A 20972-nucleotide genomic window follows, 5' to 3' on the forward strand; every position below is an offset into this window, starting at 1 on the left:
TAATGCATTGAGCGCTTTCATTTAGAAAACTGGGCAGGGGGGAGTACGGATGAGCTGAAAGATGATGTTTTCTTGCCTGTAGCAGAGGAATAGCAGCTGTGTCTGAGGGTGCTGTGCTGTCTCCCGTCCCTCCCTCGTCTTTCCTGGCAGACGTGATGACTTTCTGCTTCTTGCACCCTGCTGGGGCTGGTCCTCCTCCCAACACCTGCAGCATCAGCCCGGCTGCTTCCAGTCCCAAGGAGGAGGAAAGGGAGAAATGCTGCCAGCGTGGCGTTGCTCAGAGCAGGGAAAGATGAGCGGTGGATGGACCGCTCTGGCACCTTGACGTGGCCGAAGGATGAGACCCTTCTGCCCTGGGCTGGCCAGGCTGGGCTGTCCCAGTGTGGACTGAGCCAGATGTAGAGGTACCCATGGGGGATAAGCTGTCCTCGTGTCTCGGGTGCTTTGGCTTGTGCACAGCCACCTCTTTCCACTTCAGACTGGCCAGGAGCTGGTGGTGGGCGTTTAGTGCTGCTGGGGGCTCGCTGGCCAGCTCTTCCGAGCTGCTCACTTCTGAGCCGAGATAACGGAGCCAAAAGCAGCTGTTTTATGTTCTCTTTCGCCTTGTCGGGTCTTGCTGTATTTTCCTGCCTGGTCCTTCGCGCGCTGGTGTCGGAAGCGTAAAGAGAAGGGCTGAGTGTGCGTGGTGGGCACGGTCAGCAGAGGGAGCAGGGCTGTCCCTGCGTGCCGTAGCCGGCTCAAAAGGATGCGGGCGTTTGTGACATGCCATAGCGGTACAGGGGTGTCTACATGCAGCCAGCTCTGGGGAGGAAGGGGGGATAACGGACAAAAACGATGACCCACATGGATGGACCAGGCAAGTGTGATGTCTCCTCAGTGGAAACGGCTTTTCTGATTATAAAGCCTCATCTGAAAGACTCGCCAGGGGCAAAGGTGCAAGTGTTTTGTCTTTCCCAAGAGGGTGATGAGCTGATCTGCCCATGCTGGAGATTGAAGCTGCCTCCTCCAGGACACAAAGGCCGTGCAGATCTGAGGCAGTGCTGCCCCTAAAAGTGGCCCCCAAATGGCTGGAGGGGACAGAGTCCTGGCGGACCTGGAAAGAAAGGGAGGACTGTGCGGTGGCTGATTTGCATGTGTAAACATGCAGACAGGAGGATGCAAATGTCCTCGCTTCCCTTTGGGGAATTTTTACTTTATTTATTGGAAGCCAAGTCTTTGGCCTTAGCCCGCGTGTGCTGGGATTGCCAGGGGAGCGTGGCTCTGAATCCTTGCCCAGGGGTGTGTGGAGCAGGCCAGGAGGGGAGAGGGATGCTGCTGGGCAGTGCCCTGGTGAGGGAGTTGGGCAGGAGTTTGGTACGTGTGTCCCAGGGCAGAGCAAAAGGATGCAGAACTGGGCAGAGCAAAAGGATGCAGAACTGGGCAGAGCAAAAGGATGCAGAACTGGGCAGAGCAGAAGGGTGCAGGACCAGGCCAAGGTGGCCACGCGGTGACCAAGCGAAGGAGAGGGCCAGGGCACTCTGCTCGCTTTTTGGGAAGGTCTTGGCTTCTTGTGTGATGCTCCAGAAATTCCCAAGGGGCTACAGTAGCCAGGGAGGGTACTGGAAATGGGGTAGCGGCGGCAGGGACTCGAGCTTACCCTTTGAGGGGAAAAATACTGGGTTGGAGGGGTGGGGGGCTCTGTGTGCGGTGAGGTTAGGGGTCTCTGTCCAGTTTCCAGGGTGTTTTGCCTTGTTCAGCCAGTCCTCGTGCTTCATCCCTGGTGAAGGGGGGGTGTCGTGTCGTGTCGCAGGAGGCAGCCCTGTGTCCTCTGGTGCTGAGGAGCCCTTTTCCACCTCGTTCATCAGCCCTCTCCCTGGCAGAGGACTTTGCTTGCGAGGGGGTTCCGGAGATGGGTTCCTAGCAGGGGGCTGCTTGCGAGAGACGGTTTGGCAGAGCGTTTCCTGCTCAGCATTCGTAGCACTTGGGCTCTTGGGGGCTCTTCGCAGCCCCTGCGTGTGTCGGGAGGAGAATGGCTCCCGGGGGTGCGTGCCGATCTGCCTTACTGCTGGGACGTGAGGCTATCAGGCGCCCTGCTCGGGTGGGCTCTCCTCCTGGCAGGGTGGTTAGGATGCAGCCCGTGCCTCGCAGCAAGCTGGGATCATGTTCTGCGTGTCCCCGGGGAGGGGAGGGAGCGATGCAGGTTTAAAGAGGAGCAATGTCTGGGACGTGACTTGGAATTCTTTCCTCCCTTCTCCCTTTTTTTTCTTCCCTGTACTGCTCTTGGCAAGTTATACCTGCGGTGCTGGGATGCCCCCAGCCCACGTCTCCAGCAGAGAGGAGCAGTGGGGCTTTGCGGTGCGCCCGCCCGTAGGGCGGCTTGTGCCAATCCCACAAGGAGACCCTGCATCCCGCTGACTCGCGGTGCCTGAGATGCCCCGCTAAAGGACCACCCAGCCTCCTCTGCATCTCCCCGCTGGAGGGGGAGAGTGGGTGGATTCAGCTTTGGTTGTTTGTGTCCCTCGGGCTCCAGGTGGATTGCCAAGGTGAGGGAGGGAGGGGCAGCACGGGAAGAGCCGGCTGTGGCTGGGAGGGGGGCTACGTGCTGCCAGCGAGGGTTGTTCTCCCATTCTCAAGTTGTTGTCTCCTTTTGGAGGAGTGGGTGGTGGGAATGCTGCTGTCCAGCCAGCTGGACACCCCCCCGGGATGTCCCTGCAGCCGGAGCTGCTGGCAGACCAGCTGCCTCTCATGGAGCCACGGCACCCGGCCAGCCCGGTGGGAGAGGGGACTGCTGCCGAGCCGTGGGGCAACACCACGGCCTGGGTCTTCATGGTGGCTGCCAGCAGTGGCCGTGAGGAAGCTGTGCTTCCCTTCTCGGCTGCGGCAGCTGCCCCGTCAGTGCCGAGCAGGGGGAGACAGGAGGAACTTAAAGCAGCTTCTCTGCAATGAGCTTCCCAGTTTGACCACAGCGGGGTTGCCCGCTGCCACATCTCCGTAGCACTCATCTTGCCCTACAAGCACGGGGATGGGTGTTTGAGCACTCCTTCCTCGCCTTGCTCACAACACGGCGGGGTACAGACAGTCCCTCTGCAATGCCTGGGGGACAGAGGAGGCTGCAGGAGTCCTCCTGTCCCACGGCCTGGATGATAAATCAGCCTCTGGAACTGTGTGCATAGTCAGCCCAGGCTTGTGTTCAGGTGGCTCTGTAACTGGAGGGCCTTCCCCTTGCAGGGTTTTCTCCCTGGTCTCCAGAACTGCTTTCTTCTACCATGGTGAGGAAGAGCTCAGCTTGTTTGCTCAGGACCACAGCGCCTTAGAAACGAGGCGGCAGGTCACGGCGCTCTAGATGCGTGGTACTGTGGGCAGGGAAACAGCTTTGCCGGGAGCTGTGTCTTTTGCCAGGGATGCCATGTCTCCCCAGAGATGGGGCTTCAGCCTGGAGAGATGCTGTGGAGGGCGAGTACAAAGTGGAGGTCCTGGGAGCCTGGGCTTGTCTTGTGGACACCGAGTATCGCTGCCTTTGGGACTGCTCGGGCTGTAGCAGGGCTATTTGCTCTTGCCCTGTTGCTGGACCTTTTACTCAAGAAATCTGGCTCTTGGCCCTGACCTGGCTGGCTTTCAGCCCAACTCTCCTCTTGGCAGCTTCCCTGCCCTTGCTGGCAGTGTCCTGCCCAAGGAAAGCGGTGACCAGAGGCTTCTGGCTTCCTGAGGGTGGGAGTACCCGGGTAGGGAAGGACAGGAGCAGCACAGCTTGATGGTACATCTGTGTCCCACCACCTCTTTTCTCCCCTCCGTGCTCTCCTCCCCCCTGGGTCCAGCTGGTGCGCCGGACCCAGAGCACGCAGAGGGTTCCTTGTCCTGCTCCCCGGGCATTTGTGGTAGGGGTGCCCAGGGCGTGCTGGGCTGTGCGGATGTACCTCCCTCCCTATAGAATAAATGTCCTAGAAAATAGTAACTAGGGGCTGCTCCCGCTCTTTGCCTGGCTCTGCTGCTGTCCCTGGGGGTCTCGCCTCCCTCCCCCCCCCGCCGTCCCCCTCCGGGAGCGATGCTGGGGAAGGCGTGAGGACTTTCTCCGCCTCTCAGCATCTCGAGTGGGCGAATGGGCTTCCCCCCCCCCCCCCCCCCCCCCTTCCCTCCATCCCCATCCCCATCTTCATCCTCATCCCTATCCCCCGGGGGAGCCGGGGCAGCGCGACCCCGCCGCCTCCTGCTCTTTGTCTCCGCCGCGCCGCCCCGTTCGCCTTCGCCTCCCCTTTGTTGGCCGCCGGAGCGCTCGGGAGGGGCTCGTTCGCTTCTTCCCCCCCACCCCCTCCCCTCCCCTCCCCTCCAAATCGCTTGCCGGGGCTCGGAGCCCGGAGCCGGGGGGGCGGGAGTGGAGCCCCGGTGCCGGCGGAGGAAGGGAGGGAGGGAGGGAGGGAGGGGATGGGGGGGGACCGGCGGCCCCCGCGGGGCAGAGGAACGGGCGGGGAAACTTCGGGGCGTGGGGCGGTCGCTCGGGCTGAGGCTTCTTCCCTCCTCGGCTCTCTTGTGTGATGCTGCGTGGCCCTTTCATCACGCGTGGGGCCAACCTCGGGCGCTGGAATTAGGTCTGCGAGCTCTGGCTGCGCGTCCACCCACCCACGCACCCACCCACGCACCCACCCAGGGCGGCCACCGCTCCCATCGCTGTCATCCCACGGCTGTGCCGCCTCTCCATGCCGGGCTCCGCCGGGAGCTGGAACCTCTCCGGGAAGGACTGGCATGTCACAGAGGCGTGAGGAAGGGACCTGGCCTGTCCCGGCCGTGGCAGCGACGGTCACGGCGTTGGGAAGCGTTGCTCTGCGCCGGCGAGGTCTGCGAGGCGGTAGCCCACCGAGGGGGAGAAACCGGGCTGCCTTCCCTTCTTCCTCACCGGAGGAGGGTTTGGTGGGTACCGGAGAGCTGGAACCCGGTTTGCCTGAGGAGGGGGAGCGGCGGCGGCGGCGGGGGAACGCTGTGCATCGGCTGCCCGGGAGGAAAGCGGAGCTGAGCGGGGATGGATGTGCAGCGGCTGTGAAAGGAGCCTCGGCGGGGAAGGGGGAGCGCCTGCCTTCGCCCAGAGGGTGGGCTAACTGAGCCGGCACCCTTGGGCTGCTCCCGGCGCTTGGCTGCGAGGATCTGCCGCGGAGGGTCAGAAGCCGGCGAGCGTGGAAGCGCCTGCCCCGGAGGAGAGGCGCGGACAGCGGAGGAAGCTCAGCGTTGCTGGAGGAAGGCTGGCACGGAGCCTGAGCCGGGAGCTGAGAGGCAGCCGCACGCTGCCGGGGTGGCGAGACCTTCCCTCCCATCCCTGCCAAGAGGATACGGATGTTGCCGAGGCTGCGAGGGGTCCCATGCCGGCACCCCTCGCGCCGTCTCTGTCCCAGCCCTGCTCTCGGGAGCCGGCGCGTGTTGGTGCTGGCGCTATTCCTGCGCTGGTAGCAGCTTGTTCCCATCCCGGTGGGCTTGGCCGCGGAACTTGATCTCTCAGCACTTTTGCCTGGGGTTGTTTAGTTTGCTTTCTGCGGGCAGGTGTGGATTGAGACCTCCCAGGCTGGAAAAGGGATTGCTGAACACAGGACTGCGGGTGTCCCTCCGGAGCGGGCTCGGACCTGACCCCTAGGCTGTGCCTCTGAGATGGCAGATGCGGGGACAAACTCTTGCTCCTGAAGGTGCCCCTGGCCCACCCTGCCCTCCGGCGAGCGGAGGATGGGAACCTCTGGGAAAACTTAGATTTTGCGGCTACCGAAGACAACCGGGGAGGCGGGGAAGAGGGATCCATGTGAGCCTTGTGGCTACTGTGCCTCGGATGGGTTGGTGGCGGGTTGAGCTTTGGCCTGCAGCGTGAACGGCCGAGCATGACGGCTTGCCAGTACCCCATGGCGCCGGGGGCCTTGGAGCGGGACCGGATGTACCAGCACAAGGTCTCCTTGGTGGTACGGTATTTCATGATCCCGTGCAACATCTGCCTCATCCTCCTGGCCACCTCGACGCTGGGATTTGCCGTGCTGCTCTTCCTCAACAACTGTAGGTGTCCCTGGGCGCGCGGCAGGAGCAGGGGAGGGAGAGGCAGGGGTTAGGTCAGCCGGCGTGCCGGGGCTCCGGCATAAGGGCAGCCCTCCCAGTGCTTCCAGCCGCCAGCTGGGCTTCTCCCTGCTCCCAGGCACTTCTCACTTGCCTTCTGCTGCCTGCGGAGAAGCTGGGGAGGTGACAGCCCGCGCTTCAGCTTTGCCCCACTTTTCCCCGAGATGATGTTGGCCCAGAACAGCAGAGCTGCGAAGGCGGGTGTGCGTGGGCCAGCCCCAGCTCCCCACCGTGCACGGTGCGCTCATGCTCTCAGCTGTGCCAGCACCCTCTGTGTCCCGTATCCCGTTCCCCTCCCCACCCCCGAAATGCTGCATCTCCCAACCTGCTGCTTGAGGTCTGAGTGTGGGTGATGCTCCTGGCTGGGGGGGGATGCAGTCAGTCTGTTCGCGAGGTGGGGATCTCAGCAGGGCTGTTTTGGGGATGAGGGCCAAAAGATGGTCTCATGTGAGTTCTGCCCTGGCCAGGGGCTTCTGCTGCTTCCTTGTTACAAACTGCTGAACCCTCGGGTCCCTGTCACGATATGCAGTGGGTGGGAGACGTGTCCAGGATCCCTGCTTTCTGCATGCCCTCTTGTTTTGAAGAATCAGCAGAGGGTTGGGCAGGACGGAGTTTTCCCTGAGGTTAGGCGACAGGCTCTGATCCCTGGTGCGGCTGCGTAGATGGCACATTTGGGTGTGGATACATCCACGTATTGCTGGCTGCTTCAGGCACCGGGCTCTGTTGCCTCATCCTTGCACAGGTGCTCGCCCTCCTTTCTCTGGGCACAGCCTGTGGAGGAAGACTCCATCGTGCAACGGTGTCTTTGACCTCCTTGATGCTGCAAAGTGTCAAACACCTGCTGTGAGAAAAACCTTTAGAGGGCAGGCAGATCCTCCTAGCCTAGCTTTGGGATGCGCTGTTTCCCGTGGTGTGTGGGGGTGGTTAGAGAAAAGCTGTGCAAAACTGTAAAATACACAAATGCATTTAAAAAGCACCGGCAGGAGCAGGGCCCAGGTGGTGGTAGGGGAAGAGTTTGGCCAGTAAGGAGTGGTGTGCCCTCTGCCTTTGCTGCCCTGGGCACATCGCTTAAGAGAGAGCAGAGCAGAGTTTGACACTGACTTTAGGGGGTTTCCCACTCAGGATGGCAGGCTCTGTGGAGCCAACTGCCTGAGTGGGGCTCTTCTTGTCCCCCTGCTTGATCAGGGGTTACCCAAACATAGGGGGCTGGGTGGTGGTGAGGCTGTACCACCTTGCTCTGGGTCATGTCCATGGGAGCTTTTACCTTCCGCTGCCCCTTTCTCCTACCGGTGCCTTCTTGCCTCGGAGGCTGCAGCGTTCCCCACTGCTGTCCGGCTCAACCCAAATGACTTGGCGAGTCCGTGCCCGGGTTGGGTGCGTGTGTGAGGGGCGATACGCAGCGCGGTTTGCATCGCAGCCCAGGTGAAACGGCACACGAGGGGCTGAGGCAAGCGCCAGCCCTGCCGGGCTGCTCCCAGATCCCAAGCCAGAGCTGCTCCATCGATACAAGTGGGAGAGCTGGGACTCCTGGCTCCTGTTCCCGCTGCTCCCTCCTTGCCGCAGGACCTCCCAGGCGTTCCGCAGGAGTTTGTACCTACTTGTGCAGGGCGTGTGGGCTGAAGGAAAGAAATGCTGGCCCAAAAGCTGCTGGGGAGCTGTGGACAGAGGTCTGGAGGGGAGGAGGGAAGAACGTGCAAAAGGGAACTGCTGATAGCCCTGTGTTTTTTGTTTCTTTGCAGACAAGCCCAATAGTTATTTTACCCAGACGCCGCCGACGCCGCGAGATGGTAAGTACACCGTCGCTTGGTGGAGCTCGGTTCCTGTGCTCAGGACGCACTTGAGAGCAAATGGCTTGAGCCTCTCGTGCTTCCCGCAGCTGACGGTGGCTGCGCTCCTGACCCAGTGATCTATTTCGTGGCTGACTGGCTGCTCTGGGCGCCCGGAGCACCACCGCAGCTCACTCATGCCCGTGCCCCTGCCCTGGGGATGCAGGAGCGTGGCTCTCCGGGGCGAGGAGACAGGGCAGAGCCACGGTCCCTCGTTGCTCCCTGGGAGGCACAGCAGCCCTTTCTCCGCAGAGGCTTTCCCGGGTGGCTGTGGGGAAGGGCTGGGAAGGGAGATGGGGTCTTCTGTGTGCTCCAGCACTTTGCAGAGCTTTACAAATTCATCTGCTGAGACTGTGGAAGGGAGGAGACTGGAGAAAGGGACCTTATCCTTAAAAGCAGCAGCGTTGAATCCAATGGCTATTCTGTCTTTGACCCTTAAGTGTCTTCCTGGATGTTGGCAAAAGGAGGGGGGAGCAGAAGGAGGTGCGGAAAGGCTCGCTGCTCTGCAGGCACGGAGGACAAGATAAAAAGCAAACGGCACGTGTGCCCATGGTACATTGCAGAGTCACAGGTGAGGGAAAGACCAGGAGAAGGTGATGGGCTGTTAGCATGAGGAAACAGCCAGAAACAGCGTTCTGCCTCCCTCTGTCCCTCTATTTTTGGTGTAGCATCAGAGCAAGTCAGGGGAGGACAGTGAGGGAGGTGACTAGTTGGTGGAACCTGGAGCTGGAGGCTGCATCTCGCCGTGGCCTGGGCAGCAGACGTCCTCCCTGCCGCCCCCCACCCTGCCCTGAAAGCACGGAGGGATGCTTATTCGGGGGAGTGATGTGGACGTGGTGTTTCCTCGGGACCCTCCGCTGCCTTAGCAGGTTTTGGTCTTGCTGGGAAAGGACTGGAGTGGGTTGTGCTGGCTCAAGGCAGCAGGAGGTTAAACGGACACAAAGCAGGTGGGAATCTCTCCAGCACAAGTATGTGGGACGTGGGCTGGGCGGCTCGGGGAGAGGTGATTTTTAAGGCTAGCAGAGGTTGCTGAGATGCTGTTGGCTGTTCATTAGATTACTGCTTCTGCTGTGTAGCCAAAGATGAATCGTCGCAGCCCATCCAGTCTTGGACCAGTCAGCTACTAATGCTGTATAAATGCTACCGAAAAATCTGTTGGGCTTGTGTTCCAGCTGGCCAAAGATTTCAGCCTTGTCAGCATCAAGAGCAAAATGGAAACTGGGTTCAGCTGGACACCAGGTATCTCCACTGCCCTTGTCAGAAAGGGTGTGGGCATGTAGATTCTAACGCAGCGCTCTGTCCTTTCCCATCCTTGCTTGCATCCCACAGGTTTCTGCTTCTGGGGTCTCCTAACAGTCCCATCCCCACCTCCAGATTTTGACCTTATTAGTCCTTCCCTGGCAGAGCGGGTGGGACGGTACCTGGGTTTCCTATAGACTTGCATTGTCCCTGGACCTGTGGCACTCGCCTGTGGATTGCCTCTCGCCTATGGATTCCCTGCTGTCTGGTGAGCAGCGTACCCACCAGCACCTCACACCTTTTCTCTGGGCTTACTAAGGCCTTCCAGTTTCACAGACCTGTCGAAACTTCGGTTTTTGAGGCCATGCTGTTATCAGTCAATGGCTTTAAAGGCTATTGGATGCAGGCAGGCAAGCACACGCTCAGATAATGTCATCACAGGAGCTTTGTTTTCTCTGAAAATCAGGCTTAAAAGGCCCCGTTTTCTGCTGGCAGGCTGTTCAGTCACCTTCCCCAGCCTCCCTAGTTTCACGTGCGCAGATAAGAACCCAACAGAAAACAGCAGCCAATTAATAACACGTTTGTTTCTTTCTTTCTTTCCTTCTCTGATGGGGGTGGGGAAGGAGGCGGGGGAGAAACGGATGCCAGATAAAATGTGATTAATCTATAATTGGACCAGAGAAGACATCTAAAGCAAAAATAAAAACGAACGTAGGTGTAACTCCTAGCTTAGGGCTTCAAAATATTAGCAGCCCAGCCCATCCAGATGACATACTCCAAAAGATCTCTGGTCCCCACAGGAGATGGAAAACTACCACCCTTGGTGGGTTGCCAAAGAAGGCGCCTCCTTTTGCAAGTCTAATACGGTGCAAATGCCTCGCGTTGTCTTCGGGAAGCGTTTTTGGGCAGATGGGAGCAGCGGGCATAGGGGAGAGGTCCACTCTGGGGTGAAGGGGCTGGTCCCTGCTGCTTCTGCTCTGCTGGAGGCAGTGTTCATCGCCTGGGCTGCCTTGGAGACGTGGCTCTGGTCCTGTGTATAGTCCTCTGACTTAGACAGGGCCATGCTTGAACTTGTAAAGTGCTCAGATGTGGCTGAGGTTTGCGGGGTGAGGGCCACGGTTCTCCTGTCCTTGGCTTGCTCTTAGGGTGGCTTTGGTGGGACAAGGTGTTGCGCTAGTGAGAGCCGTGCCCGGCTGTCCGACCGGGAGGGCTGGTTGGGGACCCGCCGGACCCTTCTCCCTTCCCCTAACCAGCCGCATCTGAGAAGGACGGGCAGGGAGAGGGTCTCCACCTCGCCGCACCGTGTCCCTTCCCCAGGCGGTACCTGCTGGTGGGACAAAGGTGGTGAGTGAGGATTCAGTGGGTCTCGGCAGGCGGTGAGCGCTCAGGGGCTGTGTCCCAGCACAAGTGTGTGACAGTGCCAGCATCGAGCACAGCAGGACCCCTCGATGGCTTCTTCTCCAGCTGGACTCCTTGAGGATTGTCACATCTTTTATCTCCTGGGCCAGATCCTCATCTTCTACTGGTCTGCGCAGCTCTGTGGTGAGCAGTGGGTTGCCACCAGCTGGCAGCCTGCGCCGTGAGCCAACAGATCTCTGCCCACCGGTACCAGCTGAGGATCTGCAACTCAGTGTTTCCGTCTGGAAACCCTGCTGCTGGAAGGTTTGCTGTGGTCCTTTCCCCTTCTAAACGGTAGTGCAAAGCCGGGACGGAAATCATCGTCTGCCCCGGCAATGTCAGACCTCAGTTTTCGTCTGAAGGAAGCAGCTTCCCACGCTTTGGGCATCTCTTCTACAAAGACCCTGTCCTACATACACAAAAGGTGCAGGAGCCACAACCGCTCCCTGGGTTCTCCGGCGCTGCTGGAGGTGAAAGACTTTGCCAGCCAGCAGGGAGGTGTCTAATTAGCACTCATGTGCTATTTATTATCTCTTCTTTTTCTTCTAGTACCAATTTCTACCCTAGCAAACTCTTCAGCCACACATTGATTTATAGAGTGGTCTCCGCTTCATTTTGAAATGAGGCCATTAATGCTGTTAACTCACTGCTTTCTCCCAAATCTCCCACGCCCCTGGCATTCCCGCAGCCGGGCAGGGGCTTGTTAAGCTCCGTAAGGCCTTTTTCTTAAATGCAGCGCTCCAGGAAGGCTGTTGCCTTTTTCCCCACCTGAGGGACTGGCCCGTGGCATCCAAGCTGGCTAATTCTTCCCCTTTCTCGCGGGAGCTGGGGAGTGTCTGCGTGGGGAGGCGGAGAGGGGGTGGCTGTTGGCTCAGCTGCGGCCCCCCCAGGGCAGCGGTGCTGTGGCAGGTGGGGGGCAGGGGGTAGGCAGGGTGGGCTGTGCCTTCCCCGCATCCCCTGGAGGGGTGTGTGTGCGAAAATAAATGGTGGGGGAGGATTTTGGAGGGTGCGTCCTCCCCTCTCCTTGTTCTCGCGGCGTCTGCCATGAGAGGTTTGGTTTCTGTTTGTGTGCAGCATCCCTCGGTGGAGCGGCGCGCGGGAGGCGAGGTCGGGTTTGTTGTTTGCTCTGCGGAGGGCAGGGAGAACAATAAACTCCCTCGGGGCTGGGCCGGCTGCTCCGCTGGATCGATAGGATGAGGCACGGGGCTCTCGGGGTCAGCTGCCCCTCATCCCTCTCTTCTCGCCACCTTCCTCCCCCCGGGTGCTCCGCAGGGGTGCAGAAGGCCCTCTCGGCTGGGGTACCTATTAGTGAGGTCCATGAGGAGTGTGATGGCACAGCCAACAGCGGATGGCTCCGGAGCTGAGAGCAGCAAGCGGGACACAAAGCCGTCCTTTTCACGTGGGAGTCGGGGGAGTAGAGCAGGGCTCTGCGTTGCTGGTGGCGGTTTTGGCTCTCACCGTGCCTGCACACACACTCCGCTCCCATTCCTGGTGCGGGTAAGCCTCCTCCTGTTCCCCGGGGCTGGGAGCTGAGCAGTGTCCCCCACCCGTGATGCTCTCACCAGCTCTTTGGTCTGGCAGGTTTGGGTTTCTTGCTGGCCCCAGCAGCTTTCTGGATCAAGCGCAGGATTGTGTCCTAATCTCAGAGCTTCATCTTGCTTCAGCCTGTCTCGAGCAAGCATCCCTCACGGACGGGGAGAGTCATGACAGCCCGCCAGGGTGGGGGGAGCCAGCCCTTTTGCGGGCATCTCTGCACCTTTGCAGATGTGTTAATGGTACCAGCCAGCTGTGGGTCCTGTCTCTGCTGGGTTTGGAAGCATCGGAGAAGTCTGAGACGGCAGGACACCATTTCTTTTTGGCGAGCGTGGATAGAGTGATGCTTGCCCAACCCGTTGCACCAGGCCAAGGGAGCAGCGCTAAACGCTTATTTATGGATGCATAAAAGCAGCACTGATGCATGAGATGAGGACGCCTGAGAAATTAAATATTGGAAAAATGCTTCCTTGTGCCTGGCAGCCCCATAAATACAGGGTTTGCAGCACTGGTCCAGGCGTGGTGTTAGGCAGAGGGGATGCTGGTGCAGGTGGCTTTTCAAGTCTGCATAGGAAACCAGTTAGCGTATTAATCCTACAATGTTCTCGGTCCTGGGCATTGTCTTTCACCTGGCTGCTGGATGCCCTCTCTTCAGCACCCTGTTATGGCTTTGCCTCGTCAGGTCCAGCTCCCTCTCCCCTCCAGTGTCTCCCCCTCCATCTCGTGTCCCCTCTGCCACGAATTGAGTGTCGGCCACCTGCAGCGTTGCGAGGACCAGTTCCCCACGTCGCTGCTTTGGTTGGGTGCGAACGGTGCCGCACGTTACGGAGCATCTGATCTGTGCCTGGGGGGTGTTAGGAAATACTCTCCACCTGTACGTGACTCGATGAATTTGGGCAGACTGGGTGTTACTTTGGCTGTGTTACCTCCAGACTGAGAGCCTGGAGGGTGCGTGTCCCTCGCCACCCTGCGAAGGGGGACCGTTCTGCGAGGGACGGCCAAGTGGCGTTGGGAAGTGGTGTTTCACGACCTCTCTGCTCTCTTCCAGCCCTGTGTCTGGGTGTGTTGGCAGCTGAGGAGAGGATGCCCGGCCGGGGGGAGACTGTGTGCCAGGAGAGGCTTTACCGGGCTGCGCGGGGCTGCGGTGCTCTTCGGTGCAGAGCTCTGGCTGTGCCTGAGCAGCAGCAATGTATCGGAGGTCCCCGTCTCACTCCTCCTGTTTGATACTTCATCGGGAAAAGATGCTCCTTCCTTTTATTTGATCGTTTTTAATTAGCATCCCGTAATTCTGATGAGCAGCTTCCTCTGGCCAGTAACCTATTGGCATGGATGTAGTGAGGGGGAAATAATTATCTTGGGCTTAGAAGTCGTGTAAGGCGCTGGCCTGCCCTTGCCTGCTCTGCCTAGTCTCGCGTGCTGCCCACAGCCCTGTAGCTAAACCTTCGCAGTGCGAGGGCTGGGGCTGGCGCGACCTCGGGACACGCGTGTGCCGGCGTACCCTCCTCCCGCTGCCAAATTCACGCTGAGCCCTTCCTTCTCCAGTCCCTGTCGGAGAGAATACCCGGGAGGGGGCCTCGGGCTTTTGGTGTCTCAAAGCAGCCGGGTGGCTCTCTGGGCAGCTCTGTGCCTGCTCGGGGGGGACAGGGGAGGGGACACTCGGCTGCCCTGGGAAGAGAGCCATGAAAATACAACTTAAAATAAAACACAAGCTCTTCGATTTTGTTGCTTTTGTGCGTGGCGGTACTGGAACACCCTGCTGGCTTTGGCTGCTAATCCCAGCCTGTTTCTCTTTTGACACAAGCCAACATAAGACTTGGATGCCACAAAATGAATTCATAGCGCAGGCTTCGCGGTGGGGCTGATCTCAGTAGAATGGGAAGGTATTGCAGACCCATCTTTTTTTTTGTCCACCCGCAGATGCATTTTGCAGCTCCTGGTCTTTTTTCTGACCACCCGCACTCTCTTCCTTTCGCACCCGTGCTTTTCCCGGCCCCAGCCCTCTCCCGCACGTGCGGTTTGAAATGTCGGGAGCAGACTTGCAGCAGCCGGAGCGGGGAAAGCGATCCGCTCCAGCAGTAATCCATCTCCTTATGGCCTCCAGCCGTGGCATCCACCCGCATCAGCTCCTCACCTTTGGGGCTGACGTTAAGCCTCGCTGGTGCTCCTTGTGGTGGCCGCAGTGGCCGCTGGGCTACCATCACCTCTCTGTGTGGAGAAGTGGCACAGTGTGCATGGGGGAGGGATGCTCCATGGAGGCATGTGTGTTTGGGGCACGGGCTGCCCTAGGACCACGGCGGCTCGGTGGAGATGCTCTCCTGCTTGATTGTGCTGTCCCCTCGCAAGCCCTCTTACACTGAGGAATGACTCCTTTGCTGAGCCCACGTGCGGGGAACCATGGTGGGGGGAGCAGGGAGAGGTTTGCACCCCTGTCTGGATGCCGTGTGCCCGGCCGCGTGGCACTGGGGTGACCTGTCCCCAGGCAGATGGGCAGAGCTCCAGCAGCGGTGAGGGGTGGCCGTGTTTCCACACCTCTGGCTGTGTCAGCCGGCGGGCTGAGGCTGGCGTTGCTGAGCGAGGAGGGACTCGGAGCATCGGAGCGTGGTGGGAAGTCTTGTTACACATCATGGAACAGAAAAAAATCACTCACTCTGCGCAAGGTGAAATTTTTGTACCAGGCTTTTTGGCGGCTGCTCGCTTTTAATTACATAGTGCCCGCTCCTTCTCTAAGATGTTGCTGCATCACGGATTTGAAACGCTGACCTCCTGAGCTGCCGGTACGGTGCTCGCACCCGCCACCTCGGGCAGGGAATGACCTGGGATGCTCTTCTGTTTGCCCCAAGGATCCTGGGCAATTCATGCCTCCAGGGTGAAGCCTTCCATCCCTTAGCTGGCCCAGGGGGTCCTGCAGTGAAGTCACCGTGGTTACATCTTTGGCTTCCCCTTCCTCTTTTCTTGCTCATAATCACCATTGGCGGTGAGGCAACAGCTCGGGAACCAGGACTGGGATGTGCTTGTGGAGCGTCATCCCCATGCGTTCGCCCCCCAGCCCAGCCTGGCTTTCCTGCCCGCTCCCGCAGCCGGAGCCACCGTTTCCCTGCCGGGATTTTGCACCCTGAGCACCGCAGCAAAGCCGAACCAGCTCAGACTGCTTCAGGGTTGCTCTGGAGAGAGGAGAGATGCTAAACATAGCTCTTCAAAAGCTGAGCGGTAGATAAGGTAGCAGCAGTTATTAGACACCACTTTTGATCTCTTGAGAGCATTTTCTTCTCCATTTACAGCGAGGTTTGAGCTTTCTCTTGGGGATCAATTTATGCACTTTCATGTTAGGTGGCTTAAGTGTTGGAGGAGGAGTAGATGGGAGAACCGCTAAGGTGTTGCTGTTTTTCCCTGTATCAGGTCCTTGCTAAGGTTGCAGATCCCTGAGCTTCCCTCACCCCACATTTCTGCCTCGCGTCTCCCAGGACTGTCCTTCTGGCGTTTAGTCTCAGAGCGTTGTGGCAAAGTAACAGCATTTGTCTTGCTTTGTGTTCTCTTCCCCTTGGCTGTGTCATGCTGAAGTTGGTGTGTGGTACCTTTCGGAGAGACTTAGCGCATCGCTACCAGCTCCCAGAGTTAACCCACTGCAAATACTACCCGGAGCTCTGCTGGGGCAGAGGATTTCTTGCCACAGTGAACGTTGTTTTTGTAGGAACGTGGCTCGAGGTCACCGTGACACAAGGAGTCTTGCTGTTGCGCGGTGGGATGCAGTCGCTACGTTTCATACTTCGTATGAAGTGCAGAGGGAGAGCAAAGGACAGCAGGAGGCGTGAAGTTGGCTGAGACCCCCAGGGCATGAGCAAGCTCATGGGTAGACCTTGCAGAGTACCCGGTGGCCTGGGAAAGGTCAGCGAAGGACGGTGTGCTGGCGCTGCCAAGGGTGGAGCTGAGTGCTGGCTTTGGACCTGCTTTGGACCAGCCATCTTTCCCTCCAGGCATCCAGAGACTGCTGCAGCCCACCTTCCCTCGCCGAGCTCTCTCATCTCCCCGATTTGTAAACACCCCGTTTCGCAGAGCGTGGCCTCCGCAGGCAGGTGGGAGCACGTTAAAACCATCCAAGTATTTTTTTTTTTTACTATTTTCCTTGCCTTTGCCTCCCCTCCCTCGCGTGGGCTACGTACGGGCTGCCATCCCATCTGGGCGCGCTCTTGGTGTGCGCTGTGCTTTGGGTGTTTTGCTGCGGTGTGGTTCCTCGGGGTGGGTTCCCGCTCTTGGCCGGTTGCTCTGTGGCGCGGCCGGGGGGATCCGGGTGCGCTGGGGTGGGCAGGCAGGGCGGCGGGAGCCTGCTGCCGAGGCTGGCTTCTCGCTCGCGTCCCTTGCGGAGCGCAGTTCCAAACTGCTCCTCTCTCTGATGGAGGCTGAGGAATTCTTCCAGTGATGAGGAGCCGTGACAGTCTGCTCAGAGCTGCTCTCGCGGGGGGCGGGGGGCTCGTGACAGATTAATGAGAGAGACTTTTAAGATGATGTTTGATTTGCAAGAGTGACTTTGATGTTTTAGACCCAAGAATGTGATGCTTTCAACTCCTCCCTGCTCCACCCTACCCTGCCCGCCCCCGGCGCTGCCGTGCTCGCTACCATCTCTCTGCCTCCAGCACGAGTTGGCTTTTAGATCTTCCGACTGATCAACTTTTTTCCTTGCTGCCCGCCCCTCCTGACCCCCAATGGTAGACCACCGTGTAGTCGGCTCTCCTCCTTTGTCTGCCTCGGCCCGTGCTGCCCATGTCGCTGGTGTCAGCCCTGCGAGGGGACAGTCCTGATCACTCCGCTACTCATAGGTTAGATTTCAGTTGTGGTGGCTTTTAGAAGTGAAGAGGTTTTTTCAGACAGTTGGGCTTCGAAGGATGTGGCTGGTGATGACCACATTTCTGGGTCTCCTCTCGCTGTCTCCCCGTGTGACACAGGAGCACGGAGTGTGTTTGTGGGGCTGAATTACCACGCTGTGGCCTTAGGAGAAGATACTTGGTTTCCCAGAGACCTCTGCCATGTGTAGAGCTGTGCAAGTAAGACCCTCGGAGAGCTGAGAGTGTCACAGAGGCTCCCAGACTGGATGGTGGACCATTCTCTCAATTGCTTAAGGACCTTCCATCCTTAGAACATGCCATCCAAACTGTATGGTTTCCTCAGCTTCTGAAGGACCTTCCATCCTTAGAACGTGTCAGCTTGAAGTGGTTTGGGGATTTGCTCTGGAGAGGTTCTTGTGGCCTTGAGGACCACAGACTGGCAGCTACAGTGTAACTCAGCACCATGGCTAAGCTAAACTGTGGGAATAAAGATGTGCATGATCCTGATGAGCGAGGAGGGGTGCTGCCTTCCCCATTCCCTTCGGTACCTGTAGGGCTCTATGCGGGGCTGTGGGCAGTGCCTTTAGCAAGCGGTTCTCTAACTGCAGCTTTCCTCATCCACATCAGTGGCATTGCCTGAAGTCACTGTCCCATCTTGTAGGCAAGGGCAGGGCACGAAGTGGGTGAAGATGGGAAAAACTGAGGCTGGAGGACTCAGGGTTAGCATGCCCCTAATGCCGCTCTGTCTGTGCCAGGGCTGGGGGCTCTAAAGAAGAATGTCTGGGTTAAGCAGTGTGGTAAGGACACAGGATCTGATGGCTTTGCGTTTCTTTTGTGGAGAGGAACTGCTGGAGAATCCAGCGGGGGATGATGAAGATGCTCAGGGGACCGGAGCGTGTCTCCGGTGAGGAAGGGCTGAGAGCCCTGGGGCTGCCCAGGCTGGGGAAGAGAGGGCTGAGAGGGGATCTCATCAACGCTGATCAGTATCTGCAGGGCGGGTGTGGGTGTCCAGGGGATGGGGCCAGACTCTTCCCAGTGGTGCCCAGCGACAGGACAAGGGGCAACGGGCACAAACTGGGACACGGGGAATTCCGTCTGAACACGGGGAAAAACTTCTTTCCCTTCGGGGTGGCAGAGCCCTGGCACAGGCTGCCCAGAGAGGCTGTGGGGTCTCCTTCTCCGGAGAGCTTCCAAACACGCCTGGATGCGGTCCTGTGCAACCCGCTCTGGTGGGGGTTGGACTGGATGATCTCCAGAGATCCCTTCCAACCCCCTGACCATGGTGTGATTCTGTGAGAGCCAATGCTGATCTCGGCGTGGCCTGGGAGGTGCTGAGCAGCGTTTAGCCAGGGCTGTGGGGTGGACGGTGCCGGTGGCCGTGTGTGGCTCTCCCAGCCCCGCGGCGAAGGCCCTTGAGCAGGGCAGGCGCCTCCTTCTCCCTCAGCGAGCAAGCCCTGGCTGATGCAATTAATATTGATGGCAGGGAGGGTGGGCCTGGCGAGGGGAGTAGATGTGCACAGGCGAGAGTCTGGGCTGGAGCGCCGGCCTAACCGGTCTCCATGGCAACGGGCACCTCGCGCTCATGCAGAATTAATGCCGGCCTTCACCGGCCTGACACACACGCGCACGGCTCCGTCCCTGGGCCTTGTACTTCCCTCTGCCCTTTCGGCATGAGGGAGCCCCAAAGGCAACTCTGCCCTCCTCTTTCCTTGTTCCCCCGGCCTTTTGCGCCATCGGTGTCCTTCCATGTTGGATGGCGGCAGGGCAGGCTTGCTTAGGTTGTTGTGGTGGGCCCTCGCCCCTTCTCCAGAAGGAAGGCTCGACCTTGTAGAATCTATAGAATGGTTTGGGTTGGAAGGGACCTTTAAAGTCCAACGCCCCTGCAATGACCAGGGACATCTTCAACTAGATCAGGTTGCTCAAAGCCCCATCCAGCCTGACCTGGGATGTTTCCAAGTGTGGGGCATCTGCCCCCGGGGTTTATTGTGCACGTGCCCTTGCCTTTGCTGTTAGTGTTTGCTTGCTGCTGCTTCGCTTGTGCTTCTTGTCTCCTGGCTGAGGAACTGTCCATGCGGGCTCCTCACAGGCCCTGGGTGCTGTCCAGCAATTTTGGTGGCTTCTTGCCTGCTCCGTGGTGGTGGTGGCTTCTCTCTAACACGGGTGTTTGCCCAGAGAAGCTGTGGCTGCCCCATCCCTGGAGGTGCTCAAGGCCAGGTTGGACGGGACTGGGAGCAACCTGGGCTGGGGGGAGGTGGCCCTGCCCAGGGCAGGGGGGTTGGAACTAGATGGTCTTCAAGGTCCTTTCCAACCTCAACCATTCTATGATTCTATGATTTGTGGCTGCGTCTGTCCGGAGCTCGGCAGTGTGGCTGTCGTGTGTTGTCAGCCTTTCCTCTCTCCTACCCCTTTCCCGTCGCTGGAGACGCTTTATGCCATGAAAGCAGGTACATCCCACCCTCTATCTCCCACCCACAAGCTGTAATCAAGTTTCTGGCTGTGCTTTTCTGATTGTTTTCCTCGGCCTGCTCAGAGAAGGGATGAACTCCCCTGGGATCTGGAGCGGGTCCAGGCTGGCAAACGCCCGTTCTGCCTTCAGCAGGCAGGGCTGGCTGGGGAGGGGGCAGCTGCCAGGAATCGCCTGCGCGTTTTCCCGGCGTCCCCCTCCTCTGGGGGGTGTTCAGGGCCCTCCTCCTCCTCCTCCTCCTCCGCCTCCTCCTCCTCCCTTGGCAGGATTCCTGCCGAGGAGAAAGCTTCTGAGGGGAGGAACTCTGTGGCCACCAGAACCTCTCTCAGGTCTCCTCTCGGTGGCCTGGCCGGGCACCGCCAGGGAGTGCGGGGCAGGCAGGCGTGTGTCGCAGAGGGGCTGGCAGGGTGCAATAAGCAATCAGCAAGCCGCTCCAGTAGCACTTTTTTTTTCTTTTCTGTACAGTGGAAAAGAGCAATTTTGACATTACGTTTATGATTATTGTTATTAAGCCGGAGAAACATTTTAATGTGAAAGCTAGGGGCTTATTAGGTAGAGCTCTTCACCTCAAGATCTCAAAGCACTTGAGGAAGCCAGCTTGTTATTAATCCCTACTACTTATATTGAGCTATTTACCTACTGACATCGGGGGTTTGGTGATTATTATTATCCGCATTTTTTGTAAACGGGAGAACCGAGGTGCAAAACTGGATGGGGAGTTGAAGGTGGAAGCCGAAGCTGCTCTCTCCACCCTCCCTGCCTGCAGCCGGCTGCTGTCTGCCTGCTGCCTGCCTTCACTGTTCTGGTCTAGGAGGCTCGGAAGAAGGCTGGGATGGATTGAGAAGCTCATCAGAGAGCTCTACCTGGAGCTCCTGGTGCAAACTGTGGTGTAGCCAGACCTGGTAGCTGGGAGAGAGGTGGAAGGTGCTGGCTCCAGGCTGGGGAGGGCAGGATGCAACTTGAACCCTTGGCTACTGGTTTTTTTTTTAGGATGCAGGGGGCTGAAGGAAGGCACAGTGCAGGCCTGGGGGTGGGGGGGGAAGGGGTTGCTGAGGCACAGAGGAAGTCCTTTGCATAGATCTATTGTCCTGGGCTCTCACTTGGCAGAATAGTCTTGCCAGCTCTGGCCCAGGAGTGCTCCAGGATCAAAGAATGGTTTGGGTTGGAAGGGACCGTAAAGATTAGCTCCAACCCACTGCCATGGGTAGGGACACCTCCCACTAGACCAGGTTGCTCAAAGCCCCTTCCAGCCTGGCCTTGAACACCTCTAGGGATGAGGAACTCTACGTGTGTGCGCTGTGTGGCATCTTCATTTTGCCCAGTCTATTGGGCCCAGCTCAAGCAGGACCTTTACTTCAACAACAGTCTTCTGAGATGCCTGCAGCCTCACACCAACTCCCGCATCTCCCTGCAGAGCGGAGCCTCAGTGGCTCCTAGCCATTCTCGTGGTGGCTCTGGCCCTCCCTGTTAGCCACAGCGAAGCTGTCCTTTTCTCATCTGTCCTTACAGCCGTTTTGGGCATCTGCAGGCACTGTTGGACACGAGGAGGTGGAGCTGGTGCCATCTGCCCTGGCAGCTACTCGTGGAGTACCAGCCACCTGTGCCCGTGCAGCCTGCTTGGGGAAATGCTGAGCTGAACCT

At 58.8% G+C, this 20972-nt stretch overlaps 1 protein-coding gene across 1 annotated transcript in view; it reads left to right on the top strand.

The window, feature by feature from the left end:
- Positions 1-20972, top strand: part of AGRN (agrin) — a gene marked incomplete at both ends in the record, with an annotated part of 134723 nt that overhangs the window by 60726 nt on the left and 53025 nt on the right. The window contains one exon of the mRNA XM_082493355.1: positions 7794-7841. Within this exon, the coding sequence (XP_082349481.1) occupies positions 7794-7841 (48 nt within the window). The remainder of the gene's footprint in view (positions 1-7793; positions 7842-20972) is intronic.

This window comes from Vanellus vanellus, assembly GCF_965231255.1.
Source record: "Vanellus vanellus genome assembly, chromosome: 20".
NCBI classification, from domain to species: domain Eukaryota; kingdom Metazoa; phylum Chordata; class Aves; order Charadriiformes; family Charadriidae; genus Vanellus; species Vanellus vanellus.